At 49.1% G+C, this 21,791-nt stretch overlaps 7 protein-coding genes across 7 annotated transcripts; 5 read left to right on the forward strand and 2 right to left on the reverse strand.

The window, feature by feature from the left end:
• Window positions 1-224: 224 nt before the first annotated feature.
• On the forward strand, window positions 225-2,399 carry FMAN_08790 (uncharacterized protein; the record flags this gene model as incomplete). The annotated part of the gene is made up of 4 exons (XM_041829559.1): window positions 225-374; window positions 420-1,426; window positions 1,477-1,815; window positions 1,859-2,399. 4 exons carry the CDS (start codon window positions 225-227, stop codon window positions 2,397-2,399), a joined length of 2,037 nt encoding a protein of 678 aa, XP_041680310.1.
• A 764-nt stretch (window positions 2,400-3,163) lies between these two features.
• Window positions 3,164-4,846, reverse strand: FMAN_08791 (uncharacterized protein; the record flags this gene model as incomplete). The annotated part of the gene is made up of 1 exon (XM_041829560.1): window positions 3,164-4,846. The coding sequence occupies one exon, from the start codon at window positions 4,844-4,846 to the stop codon at window positions 3,164-3,166; it is 1,683 nt and encodes a 560-aa protein (XP_041680311.1).
• A 459-nt stretch (window positions 4,847-5,305) lies between these two features.
• On the reverse strand, window positions 5,306-8,070 carry FMAN_08792 (uncharacterized protein; the record flags this gene model as incomplete). Its single annotated transcript, XM_041829561.1, has 2 exons — window positions 5,306-7,690; window positions 7,741-8,070. The coding sequence occupies 2 exons, from the start codon at window positions 8,068-8,070 to the stop codon at window positions 5,306-5,308; spliced, it is 2,715 nt and encodes a 904-aa protein (XP_041680312.1).
• A 2,820-nt stretch (window positions 8,071-10,890) lies between these two features.
• On the forward strand, window positions 10,891-11,769 carry FMAN_08793 (uncharacterized protein; the record flags this gene model as incomplete). The annotated part of the gene is made up of 1 exon (XM_041829562.1): window positions 10,891-11,769. The coding sequence occupies one exon, from the start codon at window positions 10,891-10,893 to the stop codon at window positions 11,767-11,769; it is 879 nt and encodes a 292-aa protein (XP_041680313.1).
• A 423-nt stretch (window positions 11,770-12,192) lies between these two features.
• On the forward strand, window positions 12,193-13,577 carry FMAN_08794 (uncharacterized protein; the record flags this gene model as incomplete). Its single annotated transcript, XM_041829563.1, has 3 exons — window positions 12,193-12,470; window positions 12,520-12,772; window positions 12,822-13,577. 3 exons carry the CDS (start codon window positions 12,193-12,195, stop codon window positions 13,575-13,577), a joined length of 1,287 nt encoding a protein of 428 aa, XP_041680314.1.
• A 2,167-nt stretch (window positions 13,578-15,744) lies between these two features.
• On the forward strand, window positions 15,745-19,216 carry FMAN_08795 (related to myosins, conserved, ubiquitous membrane protein required for cell viability; the record flags this gene model as incomplete). Its single annotated transcript, XM_041829565.1, has 2 exons — window positions 15,745-15,959; window positions 16,099-19,216. The coding sequence occupies 2 exons, from the start codon at window positions 15,745-15,747 to the stop codon at window positions 19,214-19,216; spliced, it is 3,333 nt and encodes a 1,110-aa protein (XP_041680315.1).
• A 1,331-nt stretch (window positions 19,217-20,547) lies between these two features.
• On the forward strand, window positions 20,548-21,114 carry FMAN_08796 (uncharacterized protein; the record flags this gene model as incomplete). Its single annotated transcript, XM_041829566.1, has 1 exon — window positions 20,548-21,114. The coding sequence occupies one exon, from the start codon at window positions 20,548-20,550 to the stop codon at window positions 21,112-21,114; it is 567 nt and encodes a 188-aa protein (XP_041680316.1).
• Between the last annotated feature and the right edge of the window lie 677 nt (window positions 21,115-21,791).

Consider the following 21,791-nt stretch of genomic DNA (forward strand, 5'->3'; position numbering starts at 1 on the left):
GAGCATTGAGATAAAGTCATGATGTCATTGTGCTTTTGAGGCTTGCGGCTGATAATAAAGCCGAGTTCCGTGACCGCAACGTGTCTTGCAGCCTTATTATGACCCAGATATCTTCTCCTTCACCTCACCCCGCTTTACCGTCTGTGGCATAACGTCGACTCAGTTTACCCTCGGATAGAGCCCCAATATTCCCGAGGATCTAACTCGAAACTACCTACTTCGCCATGTCTAGTCTGGTTCCCCTTTTACCTGGCCCTGCTAGGCCAGTGGAGACCCAGACCACTACGCCTGTGACCCAAACAAATATCGTTCTGAAGAAGCGACTCCGGCCTGTGTCTGCAGCCTGTGATGAATGTCGCAAGCGGAAGCTAAAAGTATTCTTGCCTCTATCAATGCGAGAGCTCGGCTGATATATGTAGTGCAATGTTCCGTGGCCGTGCGAGCCCTGTATACTGCGCAACTCGGAATGTCAGTTTGGTCCAAAACCCGACATACAGATGCTTCATCGGGCACTGCAACGTAAGTTCACCGAGATGAATATTGATAAGGATCGTCTTGATACCATTGTTGCGATGATACGCGAGAAGCCCGAGGATATAGCACTCGCTATCTTCAGGCGGGTTCGAACAGGAGCTGATCTAGAGGCTATCTTGAACGCAGTGGAGGGCGGGGATCTACTGATGCAGTTGCACCTAGCACCTTCATCCCCGTTCCACTACACAATCCCCAACCGGAGTGCGTTGCCTGGCATCTTCGCCAAAACAAACAGTGTATACATGGACTCCTTGGTCTTCGAGGCGCCATACCGTAGCCCGGGGTCTCCACAGGCGTTTGATGCACGATTGATCTCGTATTTAGAGGCCCCAAAGTACATGCCATACCACTCTGCGAGACTAGTCGAACCATTGCTGGATTGCGCTACGATCTCTCGCTGGACGAATGTGTGCACGGATGAGCCTTTGCTGCACAGTCTCATGGAAGCTTACTTCATGCACATATATTCGGCGTTCCCCTTCTTCCACAAGGAGTGTTTCCTACGCGGTCTTGGCTCTGTATCTCGTCGTTTCTGCTCCAGCCTACTCGTCAATGCTGTCTTAGCTCATGCTTGTCACGCTACCCCCACGGTTGCGTACCGCAACGAGCATTGGAATCCACAGACTCTGGGCTACATGTTCCTCGCCGAGGCCCGGCGTTTGTTGGAGCTTGAAACAGGTCGACCAAAAATTACAACAATCCAGGCCATGCTCGTGATGAACATTACCATGAACGACCATGGGGTTGAAGGCGCCGCTTACCAATATTTAACCAAGGCCGTGGGCCTCGCATATCTCATGGGTTTGTTCAACTCAGCTAGTGAACAGGAGGCGGACCAAGATGTCAAGATTGTTTATGAAGTTACAGCCTGGGCTCTTTTCGCTTGGCAAGGGTGGGCTTCCCACGTTCCCTCTTTAAATCTAAAGCTGAGATTGAAAACAGAATCATGGCCTCCATGTTGCAACAATCACCTCTGGTCAAGCAGCCGCCTCAGATACCCCACCCCGCCGAGTTCCCATTCTGGTATGGCGATATCCAGCTTCGATATCCTTCAAGCCAAGAGCCCGTTTCAACTAAGTATCACCAAGCGTTCAAGGCATACTTGGAGTTCTGGACCATATTCAACGACATCGCCCTCTTTTTGTTCCGTCCCGTGCAAATCCGATCCCTTTACCTTGGCCAGGCAATCGAGTTCTTTGTTCGATTACGGTCCTGGTTCGATGGTCTCCCCGATGACTTGCATCCAGGGAAGATAGTCCTACCTTTTCAGCTAAGGCTACAGTATGTAATTAAGTTTTATTCTACTTTTTGCTAATCCCTCTAGTATCCAATACTGGGCTCTTGTGACGGACCTCTTTAAGCCCTTCACGGGCTGGGACGATCCCACAAAATCACTTGGCCAGACGCCCACTGAGACATATGCAGATGCTCGAAGGAACCAAGAGCTACTGCTAAGAATTTATTACTTGCGGCATGGGACAGAAACTCACGACTCTTGGCTCTCCATGTTTCTTCCCAGGCTTGGCTTTCTCGCGCTACAAGAAGTAGCATCTTCATCAGACGACGGCGACTCGCTTGCAACATTGATCCTGGCGCTCACAAGCCTCGACAACCAAGGCAAGTGTTACTTCAACGCGGAGTTCACGCTACGAACGATCTGTGCACAGATGCGTTCTCGAGACCTTGAGACCTTCAAGCAGTTCGCAACCTTTCAGGATCTCGATGATCCTCAGGCCATAGCAAGTCGCCTTGGCCTTATTAAATCAAGCTGGCCTATAAACATGGATTTTACCAAAGAGGAGCGGAAGAACATCCGCGATGTAGCTGTTGAGGCCATTGGGATGAACTTGATGGACGATGAGTAGCCCTGTACCAGCAGGACAGTAAACTTGGACAGGAAAGAATGTGTGAATCTATCAGGATTGGCACACCATGTCTCTACACCAATTCCTAGATTGGGTGTACTGGCCAGGCAGTACAGCTAGCGACCCAAAAACCCCATGCTTAGAGGTCTTTACAAGAAACCCAAGCTTATGATAATGACGATACTGAGAGTAAGGAAGACGGAAAAGGTTCACTAAGTTTAAGGATGCTTATGGGTCTTTACAAGAAACCCAAGCTTATGATAATGACGATACTGAGGGTAGGGAATACGCAAAGGTTTCACCAAGTTTGAGGATGCTTAGAGGTCTTTACAAGAAACCCAAGCTTATAATAATGACTGTGCTGAGAGTAGGGAAGACGGAAAAGGTTCACTCAGATTGATGATGCTTCGAGCGCAGGATAGCTCTCTGGTGTGTTTTTACGGGAACGGAGTTGTTTTTATTTTGCTATTAGGGACCAGATTGATATAGGAATTAAAAGTGTGTTTGAAATTCTCTTGCCAGGAGTCCAATCTCAAAGGGATTGATGAATTCTCCGGCTTACACACTGCTGCTGGTGGTTTAAATTTCGCATCACTCGAGATGTTCATATTATGTCCAGAGACAGTTTTTAACAGTAATATCTTAGGTGGAGCCCTTTGAGTATAAGTTAAAACCACAATAGCTATGGGTAAGAATCCACAAAATTCAAAATGAAAGTTCCCAGAGCTGCCTCGATGAGACAGACGCCACATCCTAAACTATTATCATATAACAATTTTGCCCTTCCCACGACTAACGCAACTTAGCATAGATCCCTTCTTCTGCTCATCGTCTAGAGCCACGCCCTTATGCTCAACTTCTCCCTTGTAATAGTCCACCATGCATGTGCCGCAGTTTCCAACTAGGCATGACGACTCGATCTCAAACCCAGCGTCAGAAAGTACCTGGAGAAGGGATTTTTCTCGAGGTACCTGGACCGTTTGGCCAGTCGACTTGACTTCCACCTCGAATGGCTCCCCAGTTCCTGTCGTGGCATCACCAAACTCTTCAAAATGGACGTTGGCTTTTGGATACCCAAGATCGGTAGTCAAGTTACGACAGGCGTTCATAAGGGATGTTGGACCGCAACAATAAACAATAGATTTGCGACCCTTGTCGTCCGTAGGCTCAGGTATAACTTGGCTGAGCATAAGTCGTTGGCCTTGGTCTTTTGCGTAAATGGTGGTCTTGTCGAGTGGTAGGCGACTCAAGTAGGCCGCATCCTTGCGGCTCCGCACAGCGTAGTGGACCTCAACTTCGAACGACTCCCGAGACAGCTTTTCGATCTCGCCAAGAAAGGCTGTTACTCCAATACCGCCGATGATGAAGATATGCTTGGACACATTGGTCTCCACCTTTTCGTTCTGTGTTGGAGTAGCATTGTGCCCTGGGGCGACTTTGATGATATCTCCAATATTCAGGTTATCGTGGAGATAGATGGATCCACCTCTCGAATTATCATCTCGAGCGATACCAAGTTCAAAACGATTCGTGGTTCCCGATACGACAGAGTAGGCACGAGAGATGTTTCCATCTGGACCAAATTGGATTCGCACAAATGGAAATTGTCCGAACTCCGAGTCCTCATTCTGTTCCTGAGCTTCAAGGATAAAGGATTTGATCCTTGGAGTCAGCTCCGTTTTGTTTGCCAGTTTGTAAGGTCTCCAGACGACAGGGACTCGATCACCTTCGAGACGGCCACTCATATCCTCGGTACCGTGATCAAGTCGGCTCTGAAATATCCCAACCATCTCTTCAGACAGGGCAGGGAGTGATACCAGTTCCTGGAAGATTTCAAGGTCATCCTTTTCATGGTAAAGGTACTTCTGGACTCGTGAGAGTGGCCAGGTTGGGTTGATGCGTTCAACGAACTCTATAGCATCGCCTTGCTCGATAAATCCAGTTTGGAGAACGCGGTAGTACCATCCTGTTCGGCCACTGGCCTGCGTCATCGCCGAGATCTTCTTGTGCTGAAAGCGATGATTGAGCTTGTAGCACGGCTGTCTCGGTCCAGAAACCTGGATGATTACATCCGGTCCTACACGAAATATGTCTCCAATGCAGACGTTGGTCTCAGACATATTCATTGCAGATATATTCTCTCCAAAACCACCAATTTTGAAGAGATCCTCTCGACCAGGCAGCTCAGCGTTCCAGACATCGTAGTGACCGGCACAGTACTGATGAAGAGCCTTTTCGGGACCACCATGATGAATGAACTGCTGCTCGTCGCCGACGAGTCCAACAGGGGTCACTTCCCATTTTCCTTGCCGCGCTCGCTTGTTAATGGCGGTGCGGATGTTTACACCGCCGAGCGGACGGATTTTGCCTGTTCGCAAGCTGAGAAGGGTATCTGCAGGAGGGAGAGGAGCTAGACCTACAGCGGAGCTTTCAGTGGTGAGAGACATGTCGGTAGTGATTGTTTCTGTCTTTTTCCAAGTATGATGCTTGATTTAGGATGCTAGAAGTGAGTCAACTTGGTCGAGTTGAGGTATTTGAGAAAATCTTGTGTGGAGGATCAGCAGGCAGCCATGATCCATCCACTTAACCTGATCAAGCAAGTGTCCCTCAAAAGTTCCCGTATCTTATCGCCAAGAGCAACGACTGCCATCCCAATTGCGAGTCAGCAATACCACTATTTCATTCACTATATCATTCACTATCGATGTTACGATTCAACCGATCCACCAGTCCTGAAGGCAGAGGCATGGACACATCCTGTCTGCCTGTTTGTTTGTTACATACATGAAAATTCTCGAGCCCCTCCAATGCCTCTTCTCTCTTTACTAAGTTCACCATCAATCATGAATGCTTTCCAGTACGAAGCCCGGTTTCCTGCTGAGTAGATAGCTAAACCTACATGAGCCTTATTCGATCACAATCCTTTCAAACTCCCTCCCAATCCCAAACATTCTTGACATCTCCCGTCTTCCCTCTAATGCTCGTCTAGCTTCTCCACGAAGTTCTGCAGACTCGGCGAGTACTGAAACCAGGCTCGTACAGTTCATCCACCTCTGCTCCATAATCGCAGCCGCTTCTTCCTCGTCTCGATAACCTCCTAGCCATTCCTCCGATAACTGAGCAATCTCTTCAAACCCCATCGGCATCAAAAACATTGTCTCTTTCTTAGCACCTGTGGGGAATAGCTGACTGAAAGTGTCGAAGAGGAACTCGTGCGCTTTCTTCAATGTTCGAAGCTTCGCCTCTGTCAACAACCGCTGGGCATCGGTGTCGCCCGTCCATCCTCGACCACAAAAGGAAGCTGAAAAGCGGCCAAGAGTCCTGTGCCAGTGTTGTATCTCCCGAGTGGTCTTTGCAATATCCAGTTCTTTCACGAGCTTCTCAACAGCATCAAAGGCTCCCGTGTTCCAAAAGTCCATGAGCTCTGCGAACTCTGACAGTAATTTGTCCACTAGTGCAGATTGCCGGTTCATCTTCCAGCCAGGGCTTGCTTCTAATTCAAGCCTCCACTCTTGTCTTTCTCCCGGAAATCCTGATACATTTGCACCAGTGAGAACTGAGTGTCTGACAAAGAAGTTCCAGGCGCGGATTTCTTCGTCTTTCAGCGAAGAGGAATCCAATTCGTTGGGACCATGCGATGCGCTTCTCAGCTTGATCATACGCCTCCAGTGATAAAGAAATTTGATAATCTCCAGTGTAAGCGGGTATAAGACTTCCAAGGTACAGATTCTGTCAAAATCAGGATGGTTGCTGTAAAGATGGTCCTTGCCTATCGGATAGATGATAGCCGAGGCACATGGATAAAGGAGTTCGTATGTGACGCTATCTCCGTCCCGTACGTGCTTGTTAGCGAGAAAAGGCATTCTGCAGCCATATATCTTGACCAAAGAAAGGATTTCGCTCAAGCCCAGCATACGTTCTGGTTTATCTCGAAACTTTGACATTGGGCCACTAGTGGCAAGGAAAACAGAGTTGTTGAGCATATGATAATTAGTCTCACGATAGTGGCCGTCGACTGTGCCGTTTTCATCCCCAGACATGAAGCTGGCGTAATATAGAACGGCTATCTCATACCCGGTTGTTATGAGGCAGCCTGTCTCTGGATCTACAGCTTTGAAGCTTTGCGTCGGGCTGAAGTTTCCTGCTATGCCATGATTCGTCAAGAATGGGATAGTTCTGAATTGCTGGGAGGGAGGGTTCCCTGTCAAGGATGCGAGAATAGGATCACGATTCCAGCGCACTTTCCAGCCCAGCTCTATCTCACCGAATCGCTCCGACAAGTCGACTGAGCTGTAGGCAGTCTCTTGTAAGTCCCACATGGGAACCCAACTAGGGATGCCGTACTTGGAACGAAGTCTGAGGTTTGTCATCGACTCGGCAAGTTCAATGACGTTGTGCCAATTTCTTTGCTGGATGAGGTATAGTGCAGTCCCAATGTATACTTCTCGTACCATCAGCTTGTAATTTGCCTTCAGGACATTGACTTCATTGCCATCAGACAACCCAAGTAGGCCGAATATCTTATCTCGCATATCGCTCATCTTGCAAAGTGCGGTTGCAGACAGGAGCTCCAGCAAATCGCCCTTTGATTGCGCTCCAATCCAGCCGATTTTTGTCAGCCACCAAGGGACCTCGGCTTTATGTAACTTTGCTTTAATGAACACGTCCCTAGAAATTGGCGTTGTTGAATCGCCGCAGTGAATGGTGATGGATCGGGCGAGCAGGACTTCTTGTACCACCCATAGACGAGAAAAGAACGGTCTTCTTAGGAGTCTTCCGAGGGCCCCCTCGGCGTTGTCTATGAACTGTCTCGAGGTCGGTTTGGAAGACTGGAACTCATCCTTGAGGAGGGTTATTGCCCCGTCCTCTCTACCTTCGACGTTATCATGGTCTTCCCCCACGTATCCGTGTACTTCCGCTGCCTGCGAGAATATAGTGCCCATCATGGCAACCTGGTCAGACCTTTCACCAAGGTCAGATTGATTGATACAAATAGCATCCACCCATATCAGCAAAGACTCGGTTTCGCGGCGTAGACGGCTCAGTGCTTGATGACAATTGCGCGTAATGGGTAGAGCCCTGTTACCAAGGCCGATAAAAATGCGCTGACAGAGGGAAGCATCATTGTTTTCATCTGCCCATGTATACGATAAAGCTTCATAGGCTGGCATTTGCTCTATGTCGACTACATGGAATCGGCCATCAAGTGCCTTTTCTCGAGGCGCCGGCAAGAGCTCCAGAAGCCGGATATGGGAGCGCTCTGTCAACTTGGGATAAATGACAGGGAGTATCTGATTTAACCGGTGAGATTTCAGTACTTGCTACAGGTATCAGAGCTTACCTCTCGCCCGTAAGCATCGCTCACTTCTGCCACTCGATAAGTAACTCCCGTGGCCACTTTTGGGTAATTGGCTCTGACAAGACACAAAGCCTTATCAATATCCTGACTGAATGATTCTTGAGAGTATTCGACACATTCTGGCCATGATAAGCGCTTAATGGGCTCTTTTTGCGTGTCTTGATTACTCGCAGGCTCTGGGGTTGCACATTCGCCAAGCGAGTCAGGGAAGAACCTGAGAGGACCAACTGTTCCGCAGGCTTGGCACGTCCAGAGGTCGTTGTCAAATGGAACAGGGTCCATTCGACGGCAATTGGGATCATGCCATTCCATTCTGATGGCTCTTGATAAGGACGTGTCTGGTTTCAAGGGTTGTGATGTGTTTGTTTTCAAGCGGGGTTCAGAGGCTTTATGCTGGAATGAGGCTGTGTCACAAGGCAGACAGACAGACAGAGGGACACGCAGTTGGATCAATGGATGCCTCTATACAGGTCAAGCATTGGCTTCACCTCGCTGTCGTGTTTCGTTTCAATGCTCTGAGTCAATTTCCTTCAAGTGCCTTCATTTGCGATTTTCTCCAAGTGCTACATAATAAATTTCAAGTGCTAATGCAGTCCTCCACTATCCTATCCCAGTGGCCAGCAAGCCCATACGTATTACAATGATGCCATCGACGTGTCATCCTCCAATCCCAATCCCAATACAAATATACAAAAGTCCGCTCGATCACGTGCAGGCCCGTCACTTCTCAAAGACATGGACGGCCTTCTTGTTGTTCCGTCTGATGTTGTCCCGCTCCTCCTTTGCAATGCAAGTCTGGCAAATAACAGCGTCGACATATGAAGTGAAGGACACTCCATAGCATCTCCCGACGTAGCAGTTGACCTTTGGGTCGAGGTACGAGCCCGGAGTTCTCAGACCGCAGCTCTCAATTGGGTCTAGAACGGCAGTTGTGTAGCCACATCGACTGCACTCTTCCACATTTTCTGTCTGGGTGCACATGTTGAATATTGCAGTGATGCGTGAGTTGATTTGATGCTGACTTGGGAGTGTTCAGTTGCGTTGCGTTGCGTGGTAGAGGGGTTTCTTGAGAGAGAGAGAGAGAGAGAGAGAGAGACAGATAGATAATCGAAAGGTGTCCAGATCAAGTCGAGCATGGGGGGAGCTGCTGGACCCGACCCCCCGATATATAACTCCTTGTCAGCTGGTTCGCAACATGATCAGTGCGAGCGGGATCGGAATTCCTGCCTAGACGAGGCAGACGCAGACGCAGACACGGACGGGAATTGAAAGTGAGGCGGTGTGATTTGCCCATTTTGATTGCACTGTTACACAATCAATCAGTTTTGTTTTCTCTTCTCACAAATTATGGATACATGCAGATAACTCACAAAAAGCCCGAATGTTGTTGCATCACAGGGACGTTGGACGTGACATTTGTGTCAATAATTGATAGGCTTATTGGCAAAATGACCATTGGTGCGGGTTTTATTGATCACCTTCAAGGTTGTATTGCCACGCCGCATCAATATATGTCGGTTCTCGTTATCATTTCCAAACAAGGCTGATCTCTGCAAATCCTCACTGTGACATTGCACTTGTCACGCAACGTCTCACAAACTTCCCCTCCCAATTTCCATGCATGCACAACAATGCATGCCTCCTTTTTTTCGCATGCCTATTTCCAAAAGCGTTGCTCTACAGATACGACACTCCACAATCGAAGCAACAAGCCGTTCTTGAGGATATCATGATCTGCCGATAAACACGTCCCGCGCACGGAACGGAACCTACGGGTGGCAAGTAAATCACCAGGGGGTTTAAGCTGCAACCCTCCCGGTCTGGAACCTGGTTATCGGGCGAGGTGGCTGGCCTCGGTTAGAAGCACGAACCTCAGCGCCTGTTGCCATAGGACTTATCTTGCTCCGACGTGCATGCTTCATGTGGCTGGCCATCATTGTCGAATGATTAAATTGCTGCGAGTAGCTATCTGAGGGGGATGTGCTACCGCATTCACGACTGAATAGGAAATCCTGTTTAGCGAGGATACATTTGTGCTTCACACCAAAACCGCGCCCTGGATGTTCACCGTGAGTGATTCTCGGGCCTCAATGTATTAACAGAGTAGGAATGAAGGTCCGAGAGGTACCTCACGAGAACTGTTTTGGCGTCTTATCGTGTAAGCACGACCTGAAACGACGCAGAAAGCAACCAACAGGCCTTCCCCAGCGGTTCGCATCATCACATGAGGAAGAGGATGGGAGGCTTACGGGCAGTTTAACCCACCGGACTGCCCTTCTTTTGTCTTTGAGACTTCTTTTCAAAAATTTCGACGGCAATCAATACACACTCTGGCTCAAGTGAGTACATAAGACATAAGACGAGGCAAATCTCTTCAAGTCGTTCACTGTGTGAGCCCCGTCTGTGTCACATCATTTCCTTCTGCCTCAGGCATATGGGACTCAGTTGTATCTGCAGCCCCCAAATGTTGCATGTTTTCTCTCACTCGTAAACCCTTGAGTAACCTGCGCGATGTCTAATTCTACCGCTTTCTCCATTGCGTATACCGAGGCCCAGCGACGTTTTGACCATCTTGCACATACACTGGATGGGGAAACTTGGGAGAAATCAGAAAAACGGCTTTTCATCCAAAGGACCTGTCAAGAGGTTGTGTCTTTTGTTGAGGTTGTTTGCGATCAGACTGCACGTTTGGTCCCTCCAGTCATCTTGGGCAGACACAATGTTATTTATCGAATGCACTGTGATGGAGATGCCTTTGATATTGCTGTTCGGCAACCACGACCCGATTTGGGAGAGTTCTGGGTAGAAAAGGCTCTCTATGAAGCTACAACCATATCTTACCTCGCTCAAAAGAGTGATGTACAAGTCCCCTACCTCTTCTTTCACGCTCCGTCATCATATATCGGACCGGCTATGATCTTATTATTTGTGAAAAGCGAGCGGAGCATGTCAGACGCTCTCTCGGGCCCCGGCCGGGATCTGGAGGAGGTGCCAGTTCTGGACCCAGAGATACCTGAAGAGGATCTGAGGATGCTTTACTGGAAGATGGCTGGGCTTCTGATCAGGCTCTTCAAGCCAACCCGGCATAGGATCGGGTAGCTTTCAGTGGCTGGTCGACCGATCACCCAGAATATGTACGACATGGTATTCAAGGCTTCTATTCCAGAAACAGTCCTGCCGTCATCAAGCCAGGTGTATCGCAGTGCTGATAGATGGTACGCCGCTTCGGCAGCTATGCACATGACACAGTTGCTTTTCCAGCATAACGATATTGTTGACTCAGAGGACGAATGCCGAAACAAGTATGTTTCACGATACTTGTTTCATTCACTCGCAAAGAAGGGTCATCTATCTCCTTTTGGTTTTCTTGAGGATAACTGGTCAGCCCAGTCCCAGTCTTTGGAATTATCGTGCTCAATGCCATATGGATTTGACTCCTTTCGACTTTGGTGCGACGAGCTGAGGCCCCATAATGTTCTTTTGGACAAGCACGACAATATCGCGGCAGCTCTTGACTGGGAATTCGCATATTTCGCCCCTACGCAATTCAGCCTCGATCCACCTTGGTGGTTGTTGCTACAGCCTCCAGAGCTTTGGACGTCTGGAATCGATGATTGGTCCCAAGTCTATGAAGCCAGACTCAGGACCTGGCTGCTTGCAATGGAAGATCAGGAACGGGGAGATGAAATCAACTTCCCTGCACACCTTTCAACATATATGCGGGAGAGCTGGTTGAGTGGTCGCTTCTGGCTTACCTATGCTACGAGAAAGAGTTGGGCATTCGATACAATATTCTGGAAGTACTTGGATGAGAGGTTCTTTGGGCCAAGAGATGAGGGCATGCAAGAATCTCAGTTTTGGAGGGCAAGGGTTCATCTTCTAGGGGAAGAGGCACAAAGAGTTATGGAAATGGTCGTGGAAAGAAAGATGAATGACGCAGAAGAGAGAGTCCTAGCTGATTGGGATCCGGATACAGCGAACCAACTTCTCCAAGAGGCATTGGGAGATTAATCAGGTTCGTAGTTGTGGAAGCGAAGTCCTTTCAGTGCAACCATACATGCATGTTTGACGAAGCGTCTCATCCTTTCGCATCCCACTTTGGCGTCACTACTGAAGTCGTAAGATACGTCGGGAATCACCACTTGAAGTATCTACTATTAATCAGCAGATCCAATTCTTCAGTGAAGCGGACCACTGATGGGAGGCCTATAATCCTCCGATTGCGGGTTTAATCAATTGCCAATTCGTCTAACTGATTGCGCCATACATCTGAAATGGCCTCATCACTATCAGTACTTACTGGAATACTACCACTGTAACTTCTTATCTTCTCTTATAAAACGCAAGGAAACTCTGCCTTTCTTTTCAATTGTTAAAGTCACCTTGGTCGTTAACTTAAGCTCATTGCTCGTCTACATATGTCTACTCGCCACTATGACTGTTAAGAACACTGCAAATGGCAATGGTAATGTCAATATCAGAGCTGCCATTATTGGTGGAGGCCCAGGTGGCTTAGGTGCCGCAATTGCCCTTGCCAAGTTATCTTTCGTTGACTGGACTCTGTATGAGAAGAAGCCCAAGATCAGTGAGACAGGTGGCGGTATCAGTCTTCAACTGCATACATGGAAGATGCTTGAATGGAACGGGGCATCCAAGAACATCAAGCCCAGTGACCTGTTCAGGTCTCCTGACGGTATCAGTGGACAACAGCGGTATGTCATTTTGTAAGTGGTCAGGGGACTTCAACGCTGACTGTACCAGTAATGGGCGAACGGGTGAGCTTATTGAGCAAAGCTATCATCCAGAAGATACACCCATTCACCAACGCAGTGGCCGTCAGAGGAGAGCAAAGTTACAAGCAGCTCTTCTCAAAGAGGTCGATGAGACCAAAATCAAGCTCTCCAAGAAGCTCGTGGGCATTGAAAAACTGCCAAGTGGCAGAGTGATCATCCGATTTGAGGATGGCTTCACGGATGAGGTTGACCTCTTGATTGCTGCGGATGGCATAAGATCGGTACGTAAAGCAATCTGCGAATGAAGATCAAAAATCTGATACCATTTAGGTGGTCCGTTCGTTTACTTTTCCTTCGCACAAAATCAAATACAATGGACAGTCCGCATATCGCACCATCATCAGCAAGTCTGAAGTTAATGCTCTTGGCACAATCCCCCAAGCATCAACATTCTGGCAGAATCTAGGTGGTAGATACGTATTTACGAGTCCACTTGGAGACGACGACTTTGAAGTCACAGCACGTATCTCTCGGTCGTCAGAAGGTCAAGACCACGTCAGTTGGGGTCGACCATTTGACTTCAGCACACTTGTCCACGAGTACGATGGGTTCTGTGAGCCCGTTCGCCAAGTTGTTCGACTAGCAGCAAAGGGGGAAACTCAAGAATTTGCTCTGTTCTCTGGGCCACGACTGGATCGAGTAGTAGCTCTTGATTCTATAGCCCTGATCGGAGATGCTTCACATCCTTTGTCGGGGGCATTTGGAGCGGGAGCCGGATTTGCCCTTGAGGATGTGTATACATTGTCCAAAACCCTTGAGTGGGCTTGGACTCGAGGTGGAGGTATCAAGGCTGCACTGGAGTTGTACGACCGCATCAGGTCGCCGCATTACCATGATCTATATAATGTCCTAGACTGGTATGCAGGTATTGGTAAGGAGATTGCGGCAGAAGGGCTATCCGTAGACGAGGAAATTGAAGCAAAGGTGAGAAGAACAAAGGGCAAGAAAGCGAACTGGATGTACTACTACGACATCCAGGCTGTTGTTGACGATGTTCTTAGCAGCTTGGATAGCAAGGAAAACTGAGCGATTTGGTGGCGACATTCAGTTACCCAACAAATCTTTACATACAAACATCACATTGCGCATTATCAATACCTTACCGTGTAATATCTTCAGATGTTGCAAGAACAGAAAATGTTGAGGCTCGTCTTTTCTGCGTCACAAGAACGGTCGCTGTCACGCCCGCAAGTCACAAGGCCTCTGTGACCGGCTGCACCGGACACGACAGAAAGGCGTTCAATTGCCACGATGCAAGGCTGACGGGGTTCAATTGCCGGGAATCTTTTAAGGGCATGGGACATTATTGTCCCAGTCCAGCCGGTTTCGAATGCGGATCATCCGGTCCCGAAAAGTGTCATGCAGTTAAGTTGATGGCCGACACGTCTAATGTGGAGTCAACCACTTAAGCGGAATCGGCCGAGATGAACAGATTAAACCGAGGGTTTAGATGGAAATCGGGAGACGGTGCAAGGCGAGCAACGTGAAGATGTTGGGGTAAGAGAGACAACGTGGCATAGGAGGTGAGCAAAAGAATGCGGTGAGGAAAAGGACTGTACGAGACTTGCATGAACAATGCGTGTGCAAGTGGACTTGGAGCTGACCATGACATTGTGCGCTTCTTTGCGCGAATATCGTGTCAAGATCAAGAGAACAGCTAAAGTAGTCAGATGCAAATGATCAACATATTGACGATCTTCGCTACGGCGTTTGATACTGTAGATCTTCCAGAATGGGGAAACGGACGATGGTTACTATGACGTTTCGAGACGTGGCTGGTCAGAGGAGCATCTTGACAGCCAAGTACTCACCCTGTACCATTCTGTTGGAAGCGGTGATGCTAGCAGGGTCTCAGAAGCACTCTTGCATCCGGCTGCTGTTGGGATTGGATGAAACATCCATTCACGATGCTTGCTGGTTTGTTGAATGACGGTGAACAAGTGAGCGCATGATGAAGAGGATTACGTGGGAAGCAGTCAAGTCCTGTCGGGTCTCTCAGTCTGATGTATTCACAAATACGTCAATGAATCCTTCTGGCTGTGAGAATAAGCCACGCCACTTCAGAGGCTCGGCAATTTACAACATTCTGACCGTAAAAAAACCATGGCATGTTGGACGAGAAGCGTTTTGGGACGACCTGAGTTGGGGTTTGGTTGTACTCCGGTGAAGAATGGTGGTGACGATGATGTCGATCTTGTCATGATGGTGGGTGTGATGGCGACAATTGCGTCACAGCTGTCACTGGCCTAAGTAATTAATACTAAGGATATCCCTAGAAGTTTCCTTGCAGTAAAGCCATCCATTCTCAGTGAGTACTTACCAATGTAAACAAGAAACATTGATTGAGCCGGAACTGGAGATTAACTCAAGACAACGCACGCATAATAAGACAATGCCAATAACCAAGACATGCATGAAAGTTTCCGTGGGCTGCATCTTGTCAGTCCAGGCAGTATCCGACAGGGGAACTGTGGTCTAGGCTCTAGTGAGGTACTTTGACGATACTTGGCTCGCAAACTAAGACAAAATTCGGAGTCAGAAGCCATCCGCTGAACCCGATACCAAACGGAAAACCCCTGGACAGCCTAACCAGAGAGGCACAGCACAGACGTGGAGGACAACGTGTACTTGGTTGTGAAGAAGCAGGCATGTATGTCACCAAGAAATCAAGGCATTATATCAAGTCTGGTCTCTTGTACGAATATTCATGCGATTGAGGGTGAAGCATCAGCTATTCACTAAATACCTACCCAACTAATGTTACAGATTACGATGAACAACTAATTTCCCCCTGTTCCTATTTATAATCCCTGCTGCTGATTTTCTTCTCCTTTTCCCGCTTTCTGCCCAAAGGGAATTCCACTGCCCTGGGATGGCTGAGATTTTTAGTTCGGCAGCAAGTGGGGTACCTAGCATGTACCTTGGACCCCCGTATCTCCCGTCCCGAAGTCTGGTCCCCTTCCCTTCCACCTAAAACTTGACCTTTCCCTTCCCTGACTTACCACCTTAACCAAAGGTTGTCAACTCAGCGCGACTTCCTTCGGCTGCGTCGCTTCTGGTCTCTCGATATTGCTCTGCTTGTCTCATTGCTTCAAACCAACTCCTATACCTCTCGTATTCGTCCCCTCGACTTCACCGAATCTCCCCTTCGACCTGACGGGGCTGGGCTGAGCTCAGCAGAAACGCGAGCGCGATGAATGCAATTCAGCAGAAATGTCGGCCGAAACACCAGGTCCTCGTCCTAAAATGCTATCCGCGGACTACGAAAGGCGCTGTAGATGTGAAGCCGAATAGTAGCGAGCTTAGCTACCTCCTCTACTATGCTACGAGTCGTCGCTCCAAGATCCAGAAGATTGGCGCCTTTTTGGAGAAGAAGACAGCTAGCGATGTCTGGCGTCTACGCATTGGGTACGTCGCATATCACCGACTTTCAAAACGTCGATGTGTCAGATCCGCCCTCTTTGGGGCCCCTCTTGCAATGCGATCTTGCGTTTGGGGCCTGTCATGATCAGTTGGAATCCATGATTGCTAATGTGACGCCCGCTAGGAATGTTCAAGTCACTCTACAGATTCTGTCAGCCTTGATGGAAAAGCTTCACAAGGACTCAGTCCTGATTGCTCCTTTCGTACTCAAAATCCTCGACACCGTCCTCCGCTCCGACGATATCACCATGATCGAGTCCTCTCTTCCCACATTTGCGGCCTTTTGCGATTATCATGATGCCGCGTTCCTCATGGCTGATCAGACTTACCTTCGGCAATACGAAGAAATTGTTCGATTGTACGTTCAGCTTGCTTCGACAAAGCCTGCGCCAGGCAAGGAATCTCTCACTACCCCAGTTAAAGTTCGATGGAGGAATGCGGGCCTCGAAGCTATTCGTAGCATCTCTACGGCGGACGCACTATCTTCCATAACGGGCAGTCAAATGGATGTCATCATGCCTCGCATTCTCGAGAACTTGTGGTCCGAAACCCCCGACTTCCTCGAAACGCTACACCAACGGCTCGAAACGGAGGAAAAGGTCGACACCGAAAAGCAGCTTAGACGGAGAACTAGTATCGCGACAGTTGGGACTGACGGAGCAAACGACCCGAATCCTGTTGCTCTCTCCGGAACTGCCGGCGATGTTGATAGACTTGCAGAGGAAGAGGTTGGCGTATTGGCCCTCCAATGTTTGAAGAGCATCTTTATCGTCCCTACCCGTTCCCAGATCCACGGCGCAACGGTCTCTCTCCTAGGATTTATTCAAGAAAAGGTTGCACAAGGCAACGCTGTGGTGGAACTCCATGATGACCGAGAACGAGACAGCGGCTGGGCTATCAGTATATATGGCATTATCTCGCGCTGGGCTCCCGTACAAGACAGATACACAATCCTTGTTGCCGCTCTCGAAACCCTACTACGGATTCCCGTGCAGGACTCTACATTGGACGAACAACTCGCATTGGTGACAATCATGAGCTCCCTCCTACGGTCCGACGTCAACCTCATTGGATTGAGCATGATGGATGTTCTCCTTGGTCTGATTAAGCAGATGAGGAAGCTTTTTAGGATGCGAACTCCGACCAGCCAGAGCGACGACGGCAGCCCCTCTGCCGTGGAGTCTGAATCAGTCGTGCGCCAGAAGACTAAGCATCTTGTGGGCAGACTTGAACTGTGCATTGGCGACTTGGCGACCCACGTGTACTACGCAGATCAGATCTCAGATATGATTTCCGCTATTATCTTACGTCTCAAACCGTCTCGTTCTGCGAGCGTCAACTCTTCCCCTGGCGGCGAAAAGAACGGAAACAATGAAGCTGGACCGGGTGCGTCCACCATCGAGCTGAGCGACAGCCAGCAGCTTGACCATTATTTCTCCCTCAACACGGGCAGAGTATCTGGCCTCCGAGCTATCAAGGAGATTCTCTTAGTTGCAAACCCTCAGAAGAAGCTCACCGGCAACATGGGGTTGTCCCGCAGCCCTGTGCCAATTTATATTTGGGAGGGAACTCACTGGCTTCTGCGTGACCCAGATGGTCACGTTCGCAAGGCATATATGGACGCTCTCATTACATGGCTTGACCGAGAAACTTCGTTTGCGAATGAGATCGCCGTCGAGGAAAAGCTTCCTCGTTCACGCTCGTCTCTCAAGATCAACAAGGAGACTCGTAGAGCCGTGTCAAACGCCTCCCATCGCGAGCGAGGATCCAAGCCACGACATTCGCAATTTTTGGCGTTACTGCATCTGGTCATCTACGATAACGCCCTCCAGTACGTCGAGTATGAGAATGATCTTGTCATGCTCCATATCCTTCTTACAAGATTGGTCTTGCAGTTGGGCGTTAATGCCGCCCGATATGGCCTACCAATGATTTACCGACTACAAGAGGATATACAAGAGATCGACACGCCTCTGTACAAGGTCCGGACTGCAGCTCTCTGCCATGGATACTTTTGGGCACTCACCGAGAAGTTCGACTTCAAGGACTCTGACATTGGTATAGCGATTGAACAAGAGGTGGCGCGCCGCAGAAGAAAGGGTTTCTGGGTACAGGGCATTACCATGCCACCCCCAGAAGTTGATGCGGTTGGACTTCCAGGTGAGACGCGCCCACAGCCAGATTGGGACTCTGCTTCGCTCGAAAGAGAAGAACTACTTCCGTTCGACGACAGAGAGGCGCTTGTAGAGTACATTGTGTCGCACTACCACGACAGCCTTCAAGTGCCTCCAGGCAGCCCGGGTCCTTCCCCAGGCAGGGTTCTTTCAGGACCAATCCTTGGCTCAACTCTAACCGGACAGGATCAGCCCGATTCAGAGCTGCCAGCTGTATTCCGCGAACAGATGCTGGCAGACTGGACCAGAGATGCTGCGGGTGCCATGCTTGCCGCTGCTGGAAAGTCTGAATCTCTGGCAGGATCCAAGACAGAAACCTCGGGCACATACCGAGGCCACCTCACGGTGAAGACGAACGGAAATGGACACGCTAATGGGAATGGACCGACTTCACCTTATGGAAGTCAATACAATCTAATGAGGCCTCACTCGTCACATGGCCATCGCGAGAAGGATCGCGAAGGGACAATTCCCAGGCACCGTAAGAGCAGCTTACGGAGCGCTGCCTCGCCCGCCCATTCAGCAGGCAACCGAGGTGCCGTTGCGTCGGTGGATCAGCTGAAGCTCGTGCTATCAGGCAACCCTCCGCCTAAAACAGCCATCATTGGGGACGATGACAGCGGAGACAGCATGGTCAGCTACGATTACAGCCCTTCAGAGATGAGCTTTAACCCTGCTACGCAGAATGACCAGCCAAGTAGCCCAACAAGCACCAAGCGCCCTGGCACGGCGTCTAAGAGAGGACCTCTGAGCGCTCATCCTCCCCTTGGAGCGGCGCCAAATTTACATGACGATAATGAGGACGAGGACGAGTCAGTTCCTCCTGTGCCACCACTGCCAGACGTAAACTTGCTTGGGGGTAAGAGGAGTCCCATCCAGTCGATTGAGACATCGTTCCAGGATAAATCGGCACGGCGCAGTCTGACCAGCCGAGGAGGGGATGGAACTCGGCCCAAGTCGGTACGATCACAGAACACAAAGACCATGGATCTGCAGGACCTCCTTCGAGGAATCGATAGTCGGCCGAGCGAAGGAAGTTTGGGCAATGTGACAAAACCTCCATACTAGGGTATATGGATATAATAGGAGTTATGGAGTGAAGGGAGGGAGGATAATAGCGACGGTTGATTTGATTTGATTTGTAGAATAGCGATATTAGTGTAATTTGTAACAGCTCTGAGCAAAAATGAAAAATAGCATTGTCATCGCGTTGTTGGTCTTGGTAGTTGTTAGCATCAATTGAACCATTCAGATTGATCAACAGGTTATGAGTCTAATCGGGGTGATGGGGGCGATCCTGGTGATCCTAGCATGGAGGAATTTGCTTGATGGAGATTTTGCAAGGGTCGAGCCGGTTTCAGATCGGCAACTAGAGGTGCTAGTTTACGGTGCCTCTTCTGAGGTTAGAGGCCTCGTAAACAGTGATGATAGCTATATTCGTATTCTAAAGCCGCCCAGACCGAACCTCATCAGATCTTTGGTGGCCGCGAACGAGGCCTGAGTTTCACAGAGGAGATGGCTTTTTATTCCATGATGAGATTTCTTTCAAGCCAAGCTTCTAGCAGTCGACCATCTCTTATCTTTTCTCTCCAAGATACGGATACCACGTCGTCGCATCCCCTGTCATGGGCTGGGCGCCATGGGGGGCAGTGCAGGACACCATTAATTCGTCTTATTTCCCACAGAGTGGTCCCCGAAGTTAAGGAATAGGAAAGTCCCCCGCAGTTGAAGGGCTCTTGGGAGACTCCTCTCTCGTCTGTGCCTGTGCCAATCCTTGTTATAGCTCCCGTGCCCGTGAGAAGGGGGCAGTGCTTCTTATCTTACCGTTTTCCCTTTCTCTCACTCTTTCTCACGCCATTTTTGCCTCAATCTCACTATTGTTCGTTTTCTGTTGTGCTCATCCCGTTCCTTTCAATATTCTGTGTTACAGTTCATTTACCGGTAGCAAACAAACAGTTATCGCGCTCGTATCTCGCCAGGCCTCGCTAACAACAAGGCGAGAGTGGTCTATTTGTCCAATATCCTCGACTTTCAATGCATTTTGCCGAAAGACAAGCAAAATAGAGGATAACTATCCGGGGTGTCGATTTCTGAGACGGAGCATCGGCGTCGAAACAGGGCAAATTTATACGAAACGAACACTTGGGCGGGAGATTATGGATGCGCGACACGCTTGACAGACTTGGTTTTTTCGCGACGACAAACGAAAAGAGTTCATCTGTGATAGTTGGATGAGGTGTTGGTGAAACGTTGACGGATCTGAAGGAACTCGTTGTTTGTTTGTGCGACTGCGACATTTATTCGGCATCACGATATAATTCTCAACCTCAGTTCAGGTCACCTCATCACAACACAATACAACACATCTCACAAAATCATAATCATAATCATACTCAACCATGGACGCTCCAAACCCTCGACATGGAAGTCACCCATCAGACTCGATTCCTGACGCCGCATATCCCAACGACTCTCCTTACCGACCCGGCGATCACTCACCTCAAACCATGGCTACTCCCGGGGCATCGCCATCCTCACCATCACCGCAGTCTTACTCGACACCACCACCAACACACTTCGGCGCCAGCATTCCCGCATACTCCAGTCCAACGCCATCGCCATGGTCCCCTGCTGTACCCTCAAGTCCACCTCCTCCATACGATCCGTCCCGTCCGCCAGCGATATACTCTCCACTCGCGCCACCATCACCAATCTCCCCGCCTCCGCCTCAGTATCCGCCTTCAACACCTTGGCCATACCCGCAAGGCAGCAGTGCTGGCTCTAGTCTGAATGCACCATACAAGATGGGACCTGTGGCTACGGCGAGAGCTCGACGGAAGAGAAAACTACAGATCCTCGCTTTGGCGCTTTGTGCGGTGATGATCTTCTTCGTTGCGTTGATCATGGGAATTCTAATGGGCGTGGTGAAAGTGCAGTGGAAGAACAACAACAATAACGATGACTAGGCTTGACCAGCTGGATACGCACCTGTCGCTCACAGTTTACTTACCTTTCTTTTGTTAATATTTATTTAAGGGATATTCGGGCTGTGGATACAGCAATGGCATGGCGTTGGACATGGGTTTTTTTCTTTTCTTGATAAGAGGATTTTCTTGAATGTAAAGCGATAGCTACTCAAAATACAATTGGGCTCGTTTTATTAGACCAGGTTTCATTGGCGTGTGATGTGATATCTCGTTCATCTTGTGTCCGTCTGCCTACACATTGAATAGGAGCCAGCTGTCGTACGGCACATCACCAAGCAAAGGAAAGCCATCGTCTCCTATTCTCAGACCACGCTCGAGAATTCAATTCATTCCCATTTATAATCTTTAGGTCTTCCGTAGGCAGCCGTGACATGTGTAAAGACTAAAGAGCATATTTTGGTGTTCAAAGGTGAGGAAAACAACATAGCTACCCTGTATGGCACAGACTTCAACCGTAGCACATGAGCACTAGTCTGTAGCAAGACAAGATCAAGTCTTTTGAGACAGGATAAATCACAGGCATATTCTGAGCATCCTCGCATTGTCTACTACTGCATAATATTCGCTAGAGGACGTTACAGAGGCGTCAACATTTAGCCCTCCATCGTTAGCACCCAGAAAGAATGCCCAGGCTCGAGGCCTCACACCCACCCAAT

The sequence above is a fragment of the Fusarium mangiferae genome (assembly GCF_900044065.1).
Source record: "Fusarium mangiferae strain MRC7560 genome assembly, contig: FMAN_scaffold004, whole genome shotgun sequence".
Taxonomy (NCBI): domain Eukaryota; kingdom Fungi; phylum Ascomycota; class Sordariomycetes; order Hypocreales; family Nectriaceae; genus Fusarium; species Fusarium mangiferae.